The sequence below is a fragment of the Erythrolamprus reginae genome, chromosome Z, assembly GCF_031021105.1.
Source record: "Erythrolamprus reginae isolate rEryReg1 chromosome Z, rEryReg1.hap1, whole genome shotgun sequence".
NCBI classification, from domain to species: domain Eukaryota; kingdom Metazoa; phylum Chordata; class Lepidosauria; order Squamata; family Dipsadidae; genus Erythrolamprus; species Erythrolamprus reginae.
The window spans coordinates 18,884,461-18,905,834 of record NC_091963.1 but is presented as its reverse complement, the minus strand read 5'-3'; the positions used below and the strand labels follow the sequence as shown (position 1 = coordinate 18,905,834).

At 37.8% G+C, this 21,374-nt stretch overlaps 1 protein-coding gene across 2 annotated transcripts in view; it reads left to right on the top strand.

Annotated features, from left to right (window-relative positions):
- The window catches only part of CCNY (cyclin Y), a 148,153-nt gene that overhangs the window by 118,025 nt on the left and 8,754 nt on the right, over nt 1-21,374 (top strand). For both annotated transcript variants that reach the window (XM_070730076.1, XM_070730075.1), the window contains 4 exons: nt 5,537-5,637; nt 10,792-10,827; nt 14,924-14,981; nt 15,128-15,247. In XM_070730076.1, the coding sequence (XP_070586177.1) occupies nt 5,537-5,637; nt 10,792-10,827; nt 14,924-14,981; nt 15,128-15,247 (315 nt within the window). The remainder of the gene's footprint in view (nt 1-5,536; nt 5,638-10,791; nt 10,828-14,923; nt 14,982-15,127; nt 15,248-21,374) is intronic.

The window sequence follows — 21,374 nt, the reverse complement described above, 5'->3', positions numbered from 1 at the left end:
TTGAAAATCACTGTTCTAGTACAACCCCTGATCAAACAGGAAACCCTATGCCATTTCAGACAAATAGTTGTCCAATCTCTGCTTAACAACCACCAGGGTTGGAGCACCCACAACTTCTATCATTCCATTGATTAATTGTTCTGTCAGAAATTTTCTCCTTAGTTCTAAGTTAGTTCTATCTTTGATTAGTTTCCATCCATTGCTTCTTGTTCTATCCTATAATAATAATAACAACAAAGTAGGAAGGGACCTTGGAGGTCTTCTAGTCCAACCCCCTGCTTAGGCAGTAAACCATACACTACTTCAGACAAATTGTTGTCCAATATCATCTTGAAAACTTCCAGTGTTGGATCATTCAGAACTTCTGGAGGCAAGCTATTCCACTAATTAATTGTTCTAACTGTTGGGAAATTTCTCCTTAATTCTAAGTTACTTCTCTCCTTGTTTAGTTTCCACCCATTGCTTCTTGTTCTACCCTCAGGTGCTTTGGAGAATAGGTTGACTCCCTCTTCTTTGTGGCAACCCTGAGATGTTGGAATACAGTACTGCTATCATGTCTTCCCTAGTCCTTCTTTTCATTAAACTAACCATGCCCAGTTCCTGCAACTGTTCTTCATATGTTTTAGCCACTAGTCCCCAATAATCTTTGTTGCTCTTCTCTGCACTCTTTCTAGAGTCTCAACATTCTTTTTGCATCATGGTGGCCAAAACTGAATGCAGTTTTTCAAGTGTGGCCTTATCAAGGCCTTGTAAAGTGGTATTCACGTTATCTTTATTCTATCCCTCTGTTAATACAGCCTAGAACTGTGTTGGCTTTTTTGGCATCTGCTGCACACTGCTGGCTCATATTTAAATGGTTATCCATTAGGGGTCCAAGGTCCCTCTCACACTTACTACTGTTGAACAATGTACCACATATACTGTACCTGTGCATTTTGTTTTTCTTGCCTAAATGTAGAACTTTTTACTTTTGTCACCATTGTATTTCATTTTGTTAAATTGTTCTGTCAGGAAATTTCTCCTTAGTTCTAAGTTACTTCTCTCCTTGTTTAGGTTCCACCCATTGTTTCTTGTTCTACCATCAAGTGCTTGACCCCTCTTCTTTGTGGCAGACCCTTAGATATTGGAAGACTGTTGTCACATCACCCCTACCCCTTCTTTTCATTTAACTAGACATACCCAATTCTTGCTGATTGATGGAAGGATTATATGCCATCAAATCTGTATCGAATTGCTGCTATTCCTATTCTTCTCTTTCCTATCATCTTTCTAAAGCACAGAGCCTTCTCTAGACAACTAGGTCTTTGAACAATGTGTCTTCAGGACGGCGTATCCATAACCATCTTCTAAATCAGGGATGTCAACTCACGTTCTGGTCACACCAACGCCCGATTTAGCAAAGGGATACTTGCATTGTCACGTGACAATACGTCACATGACAATGCAATTTTGACACCCCTATTCTAAATCTTTATCAGCCAGGATCTGATAATTACAGACAGAAAATTGAGGAAGCTACTTGTCTTTTCTCTCTCCCATGAAACCTTATTTACGAGACCGAATGAAAAGCAACTTTTCATTAGTTCTTTTTATATGGTTTTGGGGTGAGATTAGGTATTGTACTATCTTCTAACATTGAGATTAGATTAATTGTTTCTATATTAAATCTTATGAAGTTGGTCATAACTTTTGGCAAGAACCTGCAGTTGATTGAGATCGAAATCCTATGCCTAGCTGGCAGGAGGAGTGTAACTCAACTCATAGAAATCTACTATATTCCGCTACATTTCCTCACCGCTGATTGACTGAGTGTTACTGTTTAGATATCAGAAGATTTCAAGTGCTTTTATATTAGGATAAGAGACTGATTATTACATGATTATTATTTACCGTATTTTTTGGAGTATATCTGAGTATAGCGGAAAATACCCATTGGAGTATAAGACATACCTTAGTTTTGGGGGGAGGAAAATAGGGAAAATAATCTGTTTACCAGATATTCATCTGGTATTTTATCCCCTGGTCAAGGCTTTAAAATAACCTTATTCATAGAAAGTAACCATGAAAGAGCTTGTAAGTGGGTAAGAGCTGGGGACATCGTTAGCACCTGGTTAGGGTTGGAAAGAAACATTTGGAGCAAGTTAGAGCAATAAAAAAAAAACCCAGCAAAGATTTAGGGCTTGGAAAACATTCTTCACAAAGGGTAACAATGAAAGCGCTTGCAAGCCGGTAAGAACTGGGAACATTGTTAGCACCTGGTTAGGACTGGAAAGAAATATTCAGAGCAAGTAGAGCAATCAAAAAACCTACAAAGACAGGGTTTGGAAAACATTCTTGACAGAGAGTAACAAGGAAAGAGCTTGCAAGCAGGTAAGAGCTGGGAACGTTGTTAGCACCTGGTTAGGGCTGGTTAGAGCAATAAAAAAAAACCTGCAAAGACTTAGGGCTTGGAAAACATTCTTTGCAGAGCATAACAATGAAAGAACCTGCAAGGTAAGAGCTGGGGAGATCATTAACACCTAGTTAGAGCTGTGGGAAAAAAGCTTCGAAAAAAGCTACATTCAGAGTATAAGCGTACCTGAATTTTCAGCCTATTTTAGAGAGGAAAAAGGTGCATCTTATACAAAATACGGTGTCTTTTATTCAATTAGTTCGCCTCTTTTCTCCAAGAGCTTAAAGAATCTCCTTTTATTTATCCCCACCACAAAAAATCCGTGAGATAGATTAAGCAAAAGGGAAATTCCCAGTGAATTTCCCTGGAAGAGAGTAGACAAGAATCTGGATTTTTCCAGTGCTAGTCCAGCTACGTGCTGATTACTCTATACCAGTGTTTTTCAACCAGTGTGCCGTGGCACACTAGTGTGCCGCAAGACATGGTCAGGTGTGCCGCGAAGCTCAGAGAAAGGAAAGAGAAAGAGAAAGCAAGCAAGAGAGAAAGAAAACAAGAGAGAAAGCAAGCAAGAGAGAGAAAGCAAGAAACAGAGAGAAAGAAAGAAAGAGAAAGAAAGAGAGAGAAAGAAAGAAAGCAAGAGAGAGAGAGAGAGAGAGGGAGGGAAGGTGGGAGAGAGAAAGACATAGAGGGGGTAGGGAGGGAGAGAGAAAGAGAGCAAAAAAGAGGAAAGAAGGAAGAGAGAAAGAGAGGGATGGAGAGAGAGAAAAAAGGAAGGGAGAGAAAGAGGGAGAGAGAAATAGAGCAAAAGGGAGGAAGAGAGAGAATTTTTTTGTCCAATATTTTTTAGCTGCCCCACCCACCCAATGTGCCCCATGGTTTTGTAAATGTAAAAAATGTGCCGCGGCTCAAAAAAGGTTGAAAATCACTGCTCTATACCATATAGGACCATATTTATGAGGCTATTTTAACATTGGCTCAAAATGAATAGGGAAAGCACTTAACTATCTAGAACTGTGATAGTGAAGCTATGGCACCTGTGCCTCAGGTGGCATATGGAGCCATATCAGAAAGCATTCACACACCCTTTTGGCATGCATACCAAAGAAGTTCCCCATCACTGATCTAGAATGTTGACTATCTGAATCGAATATTGGCTCAACTAAGATGAGCTGCATATGGTCTCAACTTTTGTGTGTTTTATTACGGTTACTATTATTTTGATGAAATCTGTGGTCAGATTAATCTCCCCCCCCCTTTTTGCTGACCTTATTATGTTTATTATGCTTTTTATTTAGTTGGACTGAGTGTGTATGACTGTGTAGTAGATAAGTTTTTATAATGTATTTTTAAATTAGTTTTTTCAGTTTTTTAACAGAAGATTTGTATCTATATTGTATTGCTATTGTGTTGTGAGCTGCCCCGAGTCTTCAGAGAGGGGCGGCAAACAAATCTAATAAATAATAATAATAATAATAATAATAATAACAACAACAACAACAACAACAGCAACAACAATTTATTGTTGTTACTGTTGTTGTTGTTATTATTATTATTATTATTATTATTATTATTATTGTTGTTGTTGTTGGAGGAGGAATATCTTTGAGATATGTCCATAAATAACACATAGGGAAATTTTCATCTTTATTAGTGGGAAAATGTAATCTTTTCATACTATTGTATGACTGTATGGATAGTTCATCTACGGCCATAATTGAGCCCAAAATTCATGTTGCTAAGCAAGAAATATATTGAATTTTGACTTTTCTTCCCACATTTGTTAAGTGAATCATTGAAGTTATTAAGTTAGTAGCCCAGTTGTTTGGCGAATCTGGATTATCCATTGACTTTGTTTGGTCGTAAAATGTGATCACATAACCCCAGGACCCTATATCTGTCATAAATGTGAGTCAATTGCTAAGCAGTCAAATTTTGATCATGTGACCCTTTTAACTGCAATGGTCATAAGTCACTTTTTCACTTTTTCAGAGTGCTATAACTTTGAATACTGTAGTTATTAAATGAACTGTTGCAAGTTGTAGATTACTTACTTAATTTCATATAAGATTAAGATTAATTTCATATAAGATTAATTTCATGTAAGATTAAAATGGCACATGTCATTAAAATTGACTTAAACATGCCTTATAGCAGGGGGGACGTCACGATATGTCCCAACGTCACGATATGTCACGTGATGACAACGTGAGGCGGCAAGTTTGACATCCCTACCTTATAGGATAAGCCATAATTGGTTCAAATTGCACAACTTTGTAAGTCATTAAGCTATAGTTCGTAGACAACAATGACTCACACACAACATGCTAAGTTACACTAGCATTTGTGAGCTTAAGTCATAATGTCTCTCACTGTTTCTGTCTTTTGTCACTGTAGCTCGCAGGTGTCAAACTTAGCGGCGTCACCATCATGTGAGGTATGGTGATGTTTTTCCCCTTCACATAGCTGGGATGGGCGTGGCCTGAACGTGATGCATCTGGCCCATTGGCCACGATTTTGACATCCCTGCTATAGTTTAAGTAAGAGGGCCAAAAAGTTTTTTTTTTAAAAGGCAAATCAAAATGTTGTTCAGAATATTTCTATGCAATGACATATTTTTAACCTTCTGAATATAGGATATACAAATATGAACACTATTAAGCTAGCATCAGGTTGATGGGGGAAAAATATAATGCTTTCTACCTCCCTTTCTTTTATCTGATGGCAGAAGCCTGTGTTGTGCTCTAAAACTAAAAAGCATTAATTCCAGATTCTCATTAGCCAAATATAAGCCTACAGTATATTTTCTGTTTCATCGTCCATTAAGAATCCTCCATTATGTAAGAATGTACATTATGTTTCCTTCATATGTAGGTGCACCATCCAACTACTTCACTTTGAAGAATAGACTGATAATATTGCAAATAATCTTTTGATCTGAACAAAGAGCAAAGAAAGTGTAACTACTGTGCAATTCGCTCTTGATTTTTGCCAGGTTATTTATGTTGACTTGAATGTATCCAGGCATCTGCTAGAGACCGAGAGAAGCTATTTATTGAACTATTTTTTTTCTAGGAAGAAATGACGATGGCATTATGTGACTGGTTCTGTTTTATCTATATCTATATACTTTCTTTTTTCCCCTAGCATCCTCCTGGTCAATTGAGAAGGAAATACAGTTCCTGTTCTACTATTTTTCTGGATGACAGTACAGTTAGTCAGCCCAACCTCAAGTATACAATTAAATGGTAGGTATGGCAACATTTCATTGCCAAAAAAAAAATTACACAGAGAGAGACAGAGACAGAAAGACAGAGAGAGAGAGAGAGAGAAAGAAAGAGAGAAAGAGAGAGAGCTTTGCACTGTTTCTGAATATTGTTTCTAGCAGTAGCATTCTAGAAAATGGAACACCTAATATTGATTGCATTTATTGATTGATTGGCTGCCCCATTTCAACAGGACTCTGGGCAGCTAACAATAATCACAATTTCTAAAACAGTATAAAAATAAGAAACAGCAATTAATATAGCCATATAAACCCTCAGTCATTCCTAATCCCAGGCCCGCCGGAAAAGTCAGGTCTTCAGGGCTTTCTGGAAGACTGGTAGGGTGGGCATGGTATGGATCTCTGCAGGCAGTTGATTCCAAAGGGTGGGGGCTGCCACAGAGAAGGCTCTTCCCCAGGGCCCTGCCACCAGGCATTGTTTGTTGGACGGGACCTGGAGAAGACCAACCCTGTGGGCCCTTATTGGTCGCTGGGAGGTAGGAGTTAGGAGGCAGTCCCGTAAAAAGTCTGGCCCTGAGCCATTTAGGGTTTTAAAGGTGATAAACTAACACCTTGAATCGCATCCGGAGACCGACTGGTAACCAACGCAGCTCGCGTAAAGTTGAAATAATCTGGGTGTACCTCTGTGAAGTTAGGACAATGGCAAATGAGTAGTACTTACGACAGAGTCCATGGAGTTATGACCGTTGAGTCATGTCCAGAGTCACATAATCAAAATTTGGGTACTTGGCAGTCCACCTATGTTTACAGCCACATGGGCACTTCAACTCTTCTTCATGACTTCCCTTTCTGCCTTTTTGGCTACTTTAAACTGAATAACGTCTCCGTCTGCCTTAGACAAAGATAGACATGGCTTCTGAAAGGTCTGACATGACCAGCAGTTGCCTTCTGAAAGGCCAGAGACATTGTCAACAGTGGAGGGAAGAGGATTATAACGGTCAGATGGCCCCCCCAAATGGAGGGCAGCAGAGTGCATGATGACAGAAGTTTATTTTATTTATTTATTTATTTTATTAATTTTGTCAAGTACGTATTGGTGGTATACAAAGATATAATATTTATATACATGATACTAGTAAAAGAGAAACATTAGGACATGGGAGGGAAGGCACCCTGTTGCAATTATGTACCCCCCTTACTGACCTCTTAGGAATTGGGAGAAGTCAATCTAAGGGTAAAGTTTTGGGGGTCAGGTGATGATACTAGGGTACTTTTTTATTAATATTTTTATTGATTTTTATAATATAAAACACACACATAACATATAACATATAATATGTGCTCAGTGATCCCACCACCAGACAATCAATCATACCCCACCACCAGTTGGGGGTATTTCTTGTATAAATCATTTAAACCCAAGAGTGAAATATTTCTTTACATATTATAGAGTGATTCCAACTTGTTTCTTATAGCTTGGTCTCGGATCCTACTCGCCATATATCGTCTTACCTTGTCCCATCGCCCCATCAGCTGTTGCAAATCAGTTTCATTAATCGAATTCATCCTTTTATCCATAATCTTGAATTGAATGTGGTCCACGATGATACTAGGGTAGAGATGGCAGGGACGTAATTAAATGGAGGAATTGAAAAGGAGGTATTTCCTTACCTTACCAAAGCTTGGAGCTAGGACAAACCAAACCAGGAATGGCTTGGATTGGGTGAGATCTTCACCTAATGACTGAGTGGGATTCATTTAAGGACCAAAGTGCGGATTGCTAAGCGTTCCGTCACTTAGTGATACGGTCACATGATACCATGCTTTGTAACCACATTGCTTAATAACGTACATTCTAGTCCCAATTAGCATTGTTAAAGTTACTTGTAAATAGTTGCAGAAATACTCTTGGTTATATCTACAGATTTCATGTACTGGAAATGAGTGGAATAATTAGGATTGAGACTTGGGGGAAAATACATTTTTTCTCACTTCTCCTTCAGTTTAAAATGTATGTAAGGATATAGAGGGCCTAAATATGTTGCTACACATCCTTACACTTATATTAGAGAAGTTCTCTTCTTGAAATTTTGCCTATTTTGGTAAGGTTGCAGTTGAAGTTTTAAAATATGTAATTTTAAAATTGGCAATTTTCATAAGAAGACAGCATTTGGATGTCTGTTAAATGAGTTCAGACATATTTTCTTCTTGCCTTCCTTCCTGTTTGTGACTGCCACAGCTGCAAATATAGTTTTGTTTTTAATTAACAATTCCAAAACAATTTTTGTGTCCTTGGATTAATCTAAGATTTACTTATGAGTTTCTTCTGAAGCATATTTTTGGTCTTTTCTTCTTCTTTTTTTACATTTTCAATTGCTGAGATATTTTTTTGAACTGCCTGGTTGTTTTGATAACCGTTTCTTTCTTTACTGCAGTGCTGAAGGTTATTATGACTGTCTTGATAGATACAGATGAACCACCAAGGAATAGTTCCCATCGTTTTCAGTTGTGCTTGTGTGTGGCAGCAATATCACCAACAGCAGTCAAAGCTTTGATAATTGGCCCAAAGTTTTAATCTTTTTCTGAATGCAAATAAATTTCAAGCCAAAAGCCGCAAAATCAGATTAACATTCTCTCTATTTTTTTTATTTTGCACAGTTATGTCTCACAGCTTTCCTAGCAACCAAATTTTAAACATATTGCTTTTTTAAAAAATGGCATGAATTTTCAGATATTTCTGCCAATGGTTTTTTGAAACCCAATGAAAGACAAATTATAATATAACTGGAATATTCTATTGCCATAATTTATATATCATAGAATTATGATTATTTTGTAAGACTCATCTGAGGAAAAAAAATCTTTTATCTGTTCTGTCTGGGTGCCCCCAGACTTCAACACCAACTGGAAAAAGCAGCCAGACACGCTGGTAAAAGCAAAAGCACTTTATAGTTTGAAAAATAAACACAGAGAAAAACCTGTTCTTCCCAACAGGCAGGCTATGAGACCACAGCAGAGTCCTGATGGCCAGACAATACAGCAGACTTCTTGCTGGCACACCCACCACTGTAGAGAATAAGACCCACACCTTTTCCCCCCAAGGTTTCAGTATTCAAAGTCACAAACCAGAATTCCAAGACGCCAAAGATCACAGCCAGGTCCCAGGACTCCCAAAGATAATACTCCACAAGCCAGGAAGGGTGGGTCTGCCTTTTCAGCCTTTCCAGAGAGCACCACACCCAAACCCAGCTGTTGCCTCTTTAGTGCTGAAAGTACCTGGCTAATTGTCCCCTTCGTTGTGTTGCTCTTCTCTGCCGGAGATCTATGATTGCTTGTGCATTTTCATCTAAGGAATCCAGGCTGCTTGCTGGGGAGAGCTCCCCCTCGGGGGACTCTGGCTGTCCTCCCTCTCCCTCAGCCTGAGATTCCTCCTCCCCGTCTGCCTGAACCTCCTGTTCCTCATCCTCCCCCTCTGAGCAGGAAGCCGGCAGAGGATCAGCCGTTCCCTGAGGGGCCTCAGACGGAATCACAACATTATCGTTATTTATTAGTTGGAAATTATAAATCGAAAAAAAATGTAGATACTGAATAATTGATTAGGTGTTGTCAGCAAATAGACACAATGAAATCCCTTTGCTTATTAAAGTTGTCAGTCTTCAACTATTTATGTAGATGTATAATTTGTCTTAAATCTTGCTTGGTATCTCTGTAACTGTACTAAAATTGCCATTCTCACTGTTCTGACAGTCAATAGACCTTTATCCAACAAAGTCCCTTATTTCATGTTGCCTTGTGTTTTCATCCAATTCAGAATTTGTACCTATATCTATTTATTCCTTTATTTTTAGAGCTTCTCCACTTTTAGAACTAGCTGTTTTGTCATTTCTCCTTCTCTCCTGAAATTGTTTAGTTTTCTTCAAACAACCTATTGTTGCTTCACTTTGTTTCATTTCTTGTTTCCATTTTGGGGTCCTTTTTGCATCCTTGAAACTTACTCTGTTTTTATAATCTATTCAACTGCATTTAAGTTGCAGAGCTGCAGCTAATTGTGGCAACTGTTTTGCCAAATATGCTCCTTAAAAATTCTTACATTTTTTGTGCTTTTAATATCCATCTGTCCTTTGAATTCTTCCTTTTTAACTTTCTTTTATAGACATAATTGGCCTACATTTTTATAAATAGTATGATAATAGCCTGAGCCCTGCCTACTTTATCAGCGCAACAGTTCATAAAGTTAGCTACAGGTTATCCTCAACTTACAACAATTTATTTAATGACTGTTCAAAGTAATAATGACACTGAAAAAAAGTGACTTTTGACCATTTTTTATACTTATGAACACATCTCCATTGTCACGTGATTTACAGTTGGGATCAATGGTGGGTTGCTCCTGGTTTGGCCTGGTTCTGTGAATTGGTAGTAGCAACGGCGGGAGGCTCCGCCCACCTACCCAGGATGCTTCAGCGCATGCACAGAAGCATCACAAACAAGCACACACGTGAACTGGTAGTGATGGGACTTAGAACTTACTACTGGTTGGGATACTCGACAACTGTCTCATATTTATGACAGTTGCAGTGTCCGAGAGTTATATGAACCGTCTGACGATAAAAGTCAATGGGAAAGCCAGATTCACTTAACAACTGTGTTACTAATGTAACAATGCAGCGGTTCACTTAACAACTGTGGCAAGAAAAGTCATAAAATGGGGCAAAACTCACTTAACAAATGTCTCACTTAGCAACATAAATGGGGAGGGGTGTCGATTGTGATCATAAGTTGAGGACTATCTGTACCTAACTTTCTTATTCCTCATGCTGTGTTGCTGTATCTTGTAATATTATCAAAATTAAGGTGCAATTATTAATCCAGTCTTGGGATCAAGGAAGGAAATTTCCATTTAAAACAATTTTTTTATTTAATCACATTTATGTACCCATTTTAATAGAAATGGCTAGGTAGCTATTCTTGTTTTCAGGCAATAAATTGATCTTGGTTTGTATAGTTGATGCGCTCAGTGCAGTTTGCTACAACTTATTCTATTTTGTTGCTTTTATTGATCTACATTCTCCCTTTTGATTTAAAAAAATGGTTGAATAGCCTCTTTATGACTTAGTTTTAAAACCTAATGTTAAGATGCAATATATTCAATCTAACATTGCATTTTCTTTTACAGCGTAGCTCTTGCAATATACTACCACATCAAAAACAGGTAAGTTTGAATTGGAAAAACATTCCAATACTAATTCATTGTTTTTTCCTTTTTTTAAAAAAAAATCACTACCTTATAAGAAAGTTTGCAAAGCAGGAACACTTTATATCAATATTCGATGCTATTTCATGTGTAGCCTTGAATAGGTTGTAATCAGCACGAGCCACTCCGAGTCCTCGGAAAGGGGTGGCAAAGAAATCTAATAAATTATTATTATTATTATTATCATCATCATTATTATCATTATCATTATTAAACAGTACATAGTTTTCACACACAAAGGGTGACCAGTGATAGTAAGTGATGAGGAAACATTCACATAATGGATCGTGTCCATTTAGTTCCATAATCTCAAAATAAGCTACAAAAAACCTGTTCTAATGAGATAATGGCTGAAGACCTTGAAGTATGTATATGTTTGTGCATGTGTGTGCGAATGTATCTCTCTCTGTGTGTGTATACACACACACACATACACACACAGAGAGGTGAAACTCAAAAAATTATAATATCATGCAAAAGTTCATTTATTTCAGTAATGCAACTTAAAAGGTGAAGTGTAATATATGAGAGAGACTCATTACATGCAAGACAAGATAATTCAAGCCATGATTTGTCATAATTGTGATGATTATGGCGTACAGCTCATGAAAACACCAAATCCACAATCGCAGAAAATTAGATAACATCCAAGGATTGTACATAGAATAATATCGGACCTCAGCATACGTATATACTCAGTTCTTGGTTTGGCCCCTTTTGCATCAATTACTGCCTCAATGATGTGTGGCTTGGAAGCTATCAGCCTGTAGCACTGCTAGGTGCTTCAATAGCTGCCTTCAGCTCTTCGGCATTGTTCGGTCTCGTGTATCTCATCTTTCTCTTGGCAATGCCCCATAGAATCTCTATGGAGTTCAGGTCAGGCGAGTTTGCTGGCCAATCAAGCACAGCAATCCCACTGTCATTGAACCAGGTTTTGGTGCTTTTGACAATGTGGGCAAGTGCCAATTCTTTCCAGCATCCTCATAAAGCTCGACTCTGGAAGGAAGCATGAAGTGCATTGACCCTGGACTTAATGAAGCACAGTGGACGAACACCAGCATATGATATGGCTCCCCAAATCAATACAAACTGTGGAAAGTTTTGCATCTCATTTGGAAACCAAGGACTCAGCATATGGCGGAAGAATGGAGAGGCACACACTGCAAGATGCTTGAAATCCAGTGTGAAGTTTCCACTATCTCTGTTGATTTGGGGAGCCATGTCATCTTTTGGTCTTGGTCCATCATCTGGCTAGTGTCCTTCGTCTGGTCATCTTCATCGCATTAGTTCACTACTTTTGAGCATTATTCACATATTGCCATTTGTGTAGTAAGTTTTCAGACAGTATCGGGTTGCTACATGGTACGCACCACACTGTGCACTGTTAGCAAAAATGGAGCTCCGTGTGCAGGTCTCTGGTGTGCGTCCGTGTACCTCCCGGTGAGATTTTGCTTCTGCGCATACGCAGGAAGAAAAATCTTGTGACGGGATGCACATGCGAGAGAGATTTCGGCAATTTTCTGCTGCTATATATACACAAGAGCAAAATATTGCTGAAATGTCACATGCATGAAAAATTTTGCGTCTTGTGCATGCACAGAAGCAAAATCTCTGCGTGATGCGCATGTGTGCAGGCCGGCAACCAAAGCTGTGCATGCATCGCACTGATAGCGGTGGTAAGTAGCAACTCCCCCCTGTCTAAAGATGCATAGATCTCTCCAATGTTTAAATACCTGTGATCAGATTTGGAATATTGACACTTGCACATACAATCCTGCAAAGCTGCTTTTAATTAGATATGCCATTTTATTTTATTCCCTTTGCTATTTTCCCCCTGGTAATTAATTGTGGCATTGGTGGACAGAGTCACCAAACTGAGCAAAAAAAGAAATGCACTTCTAATGCATTAGGATGGATCCTGCTGGAAGATTTCCTGTTTCTATTGTTTTGTTGGTCTTAGTCAGAAGACCACTTTTTCAACCGAAATCTTAGATTATAACGATCCATTTAATTTGTTAAAAAAGTATCAGGTGGATTGTGGAGCCTAATGTGCAGCACAGGTATTGTTTGAAGACACATTGATGCTCCTAGTCAACTGCAGATATAACTGGCAGGCGTGGGAAAATATAAGACACTTAATATCCTTTAGTTCTTCAAGCAGCTTCCGTCCTTCTGCTATGAAATTATATGGCCTTCATCACTGTTCTCATTTCAAAGGGGGACATTTTTTAAATTCATCAGAAGCCCATCTTCTAAATCAGTGGTTCTCAACCTGGGGGTCCGGGACCCCTTTGTGGGTCAAACGACCGTTTCACAGGGGTCACCTAAGACCATGGGGAAAGACAAATTTCCCATGATGTTAGGAACTAATGCTTCTACTCTGGCGCCTTGGAACATATTTTTACAATTCGACCAATCAGGTGTTTACAGTGGAGGTGTCCCTCTGACCTTCCTGCCAATCAGCTTAAAGCTCTGTTGGGAGAATTGGCGCTAGACTTATGATTGGGGGTCACCACAACAGGAGGAACTGTATTAAGGGGTCGCGGCATTAGAAAGGTTGAGAACCACTGTTCTAAATGGAAGTTTTGACCAACAGTTGTACCTCTGCAAACATAAATGTTACTGAACTTGCATCCATGGAATGTGGACAGAAGATACACTTACGCTCCCTATAGTCTTCCTGTCCTTTCAAGATTCTTCTGCCCCCATTTATCGTGTTATGTAGGGTACAAAATACCACCTAAAGAACAGTGCTGTGACCCTAATTTTGAGAACTCGGGAGAAAAACTGGACATGAGTAGGTAGATAAATAGATAGAATTCTTTATTGGCCAAGTGTGATTGGACACACAAGGAATTTGTCTTGGTGCATATGCTCTCAGCGTAGATAAAAGAAAAAGATACATTTGTCAACAAAGAAGTTCTAGTATTTTCACAAAAAACAAGCAGACATTTTCTGAATCTGATTATTTTTGTCCCAGAATGATGTACATGTGCCCTCTACTGTTACCTTGGAAGTATTGTAACACTCCCTAATCAGTAGCCATCTAGCCATGTAAGAGATATCCATCTAGGGTCAACTAAAAGTCTAATTTACCCAGCATTTTTTTTTCCTGCGATCATCAGCAGTAATTGCCCATTGAGCAAAGCTCACCAGCTGTTTATAAAGGCAACCGCTGCTGCTAAGCAATTATTGTGTGGGATGGAACAAAACGCTGCCGTCTGGCAACTCTCTGACCCAATAATTATATTTTAGCATATCTACTTACATTGGCATCTAATGAAAGCAATGGATGGCAGAAAGTTTAAACGATAAATTATTCTTTAAAGTGCCTTCTTGTCCCTATCCTCCATCCTTCCCATCCCCTAGTTTGGTAGGGGAGACAATAAGTAAGTAAAGGAAAATGATGCATGCAGTGATAGGTCCAAGCTGCTATAGGGTCATAGGATTCGGTTGAAAATGGCTTTGGATTCCAGAAAAAGGTATATACTAATTTATTTAAAAAAACACTACTGTTTTGCCCATGTCCAGTCAGTCTGGTGTCCTTGAGACTCACTCATGCGTTCCACTGAGGATTGCTCTTATAAATTTTATTTTAAAATTTCAAAACAACTTTCATTTTTGGAATAAAGAGATTTCACTCTTTCTTATATTCTGTTGTAGAGTGAGCTTAAGTAAGTTCCATATTCCCTTGCTTGCCTGGCTGTAACATCTGGAGAGCTTAACTCTTATCTACAGTATATTTTTGTTGTTGCAAATGTCCCTCAAGATTAAATATCTTGGTATATGAGTGAGGACTGATTCATTATTTTACAGCATGACATACCCCCAATAGTTTTCCTTGGACAAATATAGAAAGTCTACTTTTCAATATAGTCCTTACTCCCTTAGCAGGATGAGAGATCCCATTGATATGGCTTCTTTTTACATGCCATAGGATGGGATAGTGTTCTAGATCAGCTATTTTTGTAGGACTTTGAAAAGTGCTTCTCTCCATTTCTTTTTGTTCAGTAACATTACCATTGATTCTCTTCTTTTCTTTCCTGACTTCTAGGGACGTAGATGGAACAATGCTCCTAGATATTTTTGATGAAAATCTCCACCCCCTTTCGGTAAAGCTCACTTACATAAGGACAATAACAAAAATTTGGAATTTACAATATGGGTTCTGCTACTTCTCCCCCCTTTACGTCTGCCACTTCTTTCCAAATTATGTATAACATATTCTCATTTTTTAAAAATAATATTATTTCCCCAGAAATCCGAAGTGCCACCAGATTATGACAAACATCAACCTGAACAAAAGCAGATTTATCGCTTTGTTCGGACATTGTTCAGTGCTGCTCAGCTAACTGCCGAATGTGCTATTGTCACCCTGGTGAGTATACAAAAGATCATAGCTTAAATCCTTTAAACACAATTAATTTTAGATCCTCAGTTTAAGATTTATATTTGGAATTAAGTTCACATATCATATTCACCTACCCATGACTTCCTGTATAAAATAGATGCTGCAGGTGAGACAAAATACATGTAAATACTTATAGATATTTTTAGCTTTCATATGCGGTACTTTGAATATCTTTAACATTTGTTTTACTCTTTTTATTTATTTATCGATTTTTTAAAAGAGCCAATCTGCATTTCAGAGGGGTTTTTATGGGTAGATTCAATAGTTCTTACTTTTCTTAAATAGACACCTGTCTACTGCACACTAAATCTTTTCAACTATCTTTCTTTCTGAGATTTACAGTCCAAAATCTTTTTAACCCTATCTTATTTTGCAATGTATATTATATGCAATATTTGGCTTTTTTCTTCCCAATTAATCTCTAAATCTGTGGTCATTCAGATGAATTTTATGTTTATTAATTTTTAAGGGATTCTGACTTTATTCTCATGTACCAGGTGGCCAAATATCTTAATATAATTAAGTCATACCGTTGTGCAAAGCTTTTAAGTATGTATGTTATTTTATTTTACTGACTTTATTTTCCCCAATAATTAGTTGTTACATTAAACTATTTCTAGTTTTTTTTATTATAAAGACTTTTCAATAAAAAGTAATAATGATATTTGAGTTTATTTAACTTTGTAATGTAGCATTGTTGTTCAATTCTTAAATTTCATATTTTTCCCTGTAGCATTTAAATGAACCTTTCCTTTCCTACTTACTCCTTTCTCCAGATGATATCTGGAGAAATAATTGATTTTGAAAGTTCTCAACTTAAATAATAACTTTATTTTTAAGGAAGTTTGGTAAACATGTTATATGATCTATACAAATTATTTCCAAAATACTTTTTCTAACACTCAAGCTCAATAACTGGTAAGTGTTTCATTTTGTATTTGACCCTTATGGCACTTCTTTAAATAAAGTAGCTAGGAAAAAGAGCAGATTGGAATGATAGCACATAAGAAAAAGGAACGTGAAATAATTGAAACTGGAGCTATGTATCCCCATTCCACATTTGCAGTTTCTATTTATGAGAGGACCTCATTTTTGAAGTAATTGGGGTTGCAAAAGGTTAAATCAATGGCTCCAATCTAGCTTACAGCCTCTATCTTTACTTCTTCTTAAAGAAAGAAAAACAGCTGTGTGACTAGCATCATGTTAGGCTTTTGCTAACATTTAACAGAAAGCCTCCTTTAATTAAAATAACAAATATAAACACTTGATTTTCTAGATCTATTTTAGTTTAGTTTAGTTTAGTTTATTTAGATTTGTATGCCGCCCCTCTCCGCAGACTTTGGTTTGGGTCTGGATCATAAAATTGGGAATGTTTGTCAGAAGCTGTGAAATTAGATGTCACCTCCATCCACAGAGTCAGCCTTCTCCAGCTTCCGTGAATTAGATAATGCTATTTGGCGGGGCCTAGGGGAAGAGCCTTCTTTGCAGGGGCTCCGGCCCTCTGGAATCAGCTCCTCCCAGAGATTTGTACTGTCCCCCACCCTCCTCGCCTTCCATAAGAACCTAAAAACCTATCTATGCTGCCAGGCTTGGTGTCACTAGACCCGAGCCTCTGGACGACGAGTATGAGTTATACTTGTAGTTCAAATATGAATGAATGATTTTTAATGTTCCATAGTTTTTAGAATGGGTTTTAGAATAGTTAATTATATTAATTGGATTTCAGTAATTTATATTGTATACTGTTTTCTTTGATGTGTGGGTGGGCAGGTGGGTGGGTGGGTGGGTGGGTGGATGGATGGATGGATGGAAAGATGGACAGATGGATAGATAAATTAATTTGGGGTAAAAGGAATCATGCCATTCCTGTGGATAATGTTAAAGAATTAAAATTGGAAATGCTATCTTGCCATGGTTTTTTCTCCTACATTAAGAGTTCCCTTTGGTTTGTAAATATATTTAGTATATTTAATTTTATTCAACATCTTTACAAACCACTGTTTGTCAGAAGCTGTCAAGTTAGATGTCTCCTCCATTCTACTTATCTTTTCCATTATCATCAAAGTTGCCAAGCTTTGTAATTGGTTCTTGCTTGGAGTAGATTGCAGACTAAGTGACAGCTTAATCCTGAGAAATCAGGGGGGTTGCTGGCTTGGAAAGATTGTAGCCAATCAGTAGAGGCTGTTGCTGCATTCAGAGAGGTACATTTCTTTCCATGAATGAACAAGTGCATACTTTGTGGATGTTCTTTGACCCTACTTTCTCTTGAGAGCTGTGCAATAGTAAGCTATATATCCCTGATTTGTCAATGGAACTCCTTCTTGGCGAAAGCACAATGGTCCATGTGCTCTTAAGTATATACAGTGGTACCTCGGTACTCAACCACAATTCGTTCCAGAAGTCTGGTCGAGAACCGATTTGGTCGAGTACCGAATTTATTTATCCCATAGGAAATAATGGAAATTGATTTAATTGGTTCCCAGCCCCTGTTAACTCGCTGGGAACCAATTAAATCTATTTTCTTTATTTCCAATGGGATAAATAAATTCGCTACTCCAAGCTGCAGGAAAGGTGGGGGCTGCTGCAATCCCGGCAGCTTTGGGGGGCTCTTTTCCTCATTGCTTCCTTTTATTACCTGTAAGCAGCTTCAAAAACTTTTTCCCTGTGGCTGCAAGAGCGGCGGCTTCCTTTCCAGTAGCAAGAGCGCCGGGAAGTCACGTAATGAAGGGAAGCTGCTGGAGCGGCAGCAACTGTTGAGATGGCTCCGCCGGCTTCCCTTCATCATGTGACGTTCCCGGTGCTCTTGCTACTGGAAGGGAAGCCGCCGCTGTTGCAGCCACAGGGAAAAAGTTTTTGAAGCTGCTTACAGGTAATAAAAGGAAGCAATGAGGAAAGGAGCCCCCAGAAGCTGCCAAGATTGCAGCAGCCCCCACCTTTCCTGCAGCTTGGAGCTCTTAGAGAGCTCCTCAGCCCCCTGAAGCTGCCGGGATTACATTTCGGATAATGAACAAAAATTTATCTGGCTGTTCGGTATCTGAATTTTTGTTCAGATACCGAAGCAAATTTTTGCCGAAAGTTTTGTTCGTTATCCGAAATGTACGAGAAAGGAAGCGTTCGAGTACCGAGGTACCACTGTATTTAGATAATGTGTTATTTAACCTTTAGTCTTCTTTCCATAGAAGCTTTTTTAGACTCTATATTAGATTTTATCTCGATGTATGTTTTATATATTCTTATTTATTAACTATTTATCTAATTTAGAAGTTGCCCATCTCACTAACAGAGGGATTCTGCGCAGGTGACAATTTTATATAATATTTGACTTTGATTTTCATCTTATTTTTGAAGTTTAATTGTTTTACAATATTAATTCATGTCATTGACATGAATATATACGTGTGTGTGTGTGTGTGTGTGTGTGTGTGTGTTTTCATAGATTTTCACGGGTATAGGTATGAAGGTCTTGGCATATTTGGGTTTCTTTCCGTTTAAGTTTCAAAGATTTCTGGCGACGTTTCGACGAAGTCCCACTCATCATCTTCAGGCTGGTGTTTTGTCCTTGTGCTAGGGCGAACACAGCAAGACCTGAGCTGCCTTCCCTCTATAAATACTGGTGGATGGTGGTGGAGTGCTGGCTCAGCAGCTCATATATACATATATAAATGCATATAGATGCATCATATAGCAATTATTTAAATAACTCAAATTCTAACCCTAATCTTATTTTAAGGATGTTTGAAGAATCAATGAATGGGGGTAAAAATTACTATTTTTGCAATCTTCTATTTGACCAAAATTTAAAATAAATAAAATAAAATAGAAACATGAACCATAGGGGGAAAAGGTAGAAAGGACATAGATTTATTTTTCTGTGAGTTTAGGGAATTTCTGCACACAACAGATGCTACCATTTAAAAAATAGATTTTCCCTTCAATCTTGATTTTTGTTGAGAACCATAATTCAGTGGTGAAATACTGACCTTAAAAGATAACAACTCCCTGTGTGGCAGAGGCTGTAAAAAAGAATATTGTAATCACCATTGTAGATAGTAAAGCAGTCAATTTAAACGCATCCTGGGTTAGATTATCTCTTGATTCTGTAAAGATGTATTATTACTGCTTTTTGATTGATATTAAACAAATGGGAGTGGGGTGTCAATACACATGATCCAAAAGATGTTATATTTCTAAACTTGCATATACATGAGCATTTCTTCAAGCAAACTGTCTTGGACAACTTTCAAGGACATTAATAACAACTGATATTTATTTGTAGGAGTCTGATGTTTAAAAAGTTGAATCTAGGATAGAAGCTGTCAGTTATATTCCATTGTAACCACAATAGTTTTGGAACATTGGCAATATATTGCAGAAGAGAGCATCATCTTTAGGGATAATGTTTATGAAAGAACTGAATTTGCAGAAGCAAGGCTATTTTCCATTTCTCTTCAGGCTATTCCATTCCATCTCAAACTTTAAATGGGCAGAAAGGATGTATTTGATTGCATGTAGGTAATCCGTTCATTAAGAGATGGTTTGGCCCTTCTCACTTTAAAATAAATTCCCATTATCAGATATTTAAATCCTGCTATCTGTGCTGTGTTTAGCATAGAATTGTTTAGCATGCACATAATACCCCTCTACTTACTACAAAGTTAGCATTAAATTAGAGTATTTTCAAAAGGTGATTTTCTAGACCAGTGTTTTTCAACCAGTGTGCCGTGGCACATTAGTGTGCCGCGAGACATGGTCAGGTGTGCCGCGAAGCTCAGCAAGAGAGAGAGAGAAAGAAAGAGAGAAAGAAAGCAAGAGCGAGAGAGAAAGAAAGCAAGAGAGAGAGAGAGAGAAAGAAAGAGAAAGAGAGAGAGAGAAAGAAAGCAAGAGAGAGAAAGAGAGGCTGGGAAGGAGGGAGAGATAGAAAGAGCAAAAAAGAGAGGAAGGAAGGAAGAGAGAAAGAAAGAGGAATGGACAGAGAGGGGAAGGAAGGAAGAGAGAGAAAGAGGGAGAGAAATAGAGCGAAAGGGAGGAAGAGAGAGAGATAATTTTTTTGTCCAAACTTTTTTTAGTCCCCCACTCCCCACACCCGCTCAATGTGCCCCATGATTTTGTATATGTAAAAAATGTGCCGCAGCTCAAAAAAGGTTGAAAATCACTGTTCTAGACTAAGGCATCAAGCTTGTGGTATATTTTTCCTTGTTTATTCCAATGAAGATTATTCTGACTTGCCTTAAATTTATAGTAAGTAGTAGAAACTGATGAAAGTTTATAATTCAATTATTAAAATGAATTAGATATGGATCCCATTCTGGCAAATGAAGTTAAAATGATATTTCAAAGACTTTATGCAATTCAGAACTGCTTTGTGCAACCCTCTGTTAAATCAAGCAAAATTTGTTATACCTATAATGGTCAGTGATCTTATAATTTGTTTGAAAAGATAGCAAAAAAGATTCAGAGAAAAGACAACTTATCCATGCTATTCATTAAATTCTTACAATTAAATTTAATTTTAATATTTCAAGAAAAAGAGTCAGCAATAGCACTTAGATTTGAATACCTCTTCACAGTACTTTTACAGTCCTCTCTAAATAGTTTACAAATTCAACATATTGGCCCCAACAATCTGGGTCCTCATTTTACCCACCTCAGAAGGATGGAAGGATGAGCCCAATGAGATTTGAACTGCCAAACTGCTGGTAGCCAGCAGTTAGCAGATGTAGCCTGCAGTACTGCACTCCAACCACTGTGCCACCAAAGCTCATAAATAAACATAATTATATATATTTTCTATAGCTATTTAAAATTGCCACTTTCTATCCATTATATTGGGAGATAGATCTGTCTTCTATTATACTTTTCATATAGGGTTGTCCATTCTCTTCTGGTGGTCATTCTACTTTTACTCTTCTCTGGTAATTTTCTTTTTTTCACTAATCGTGTTCCCCTTGGATTTGCTCTAGACCAAGGTGTCATTTTTTATAATTATAAAACCATTCCAATTATCAAAATGAAAGTTTCATTTTTCTCTCATTTTTTGAGTAAAAAATTCAGCAGTGATTTCCAGGTAGAAACAAGATTAGGTAACTTCTTTAAC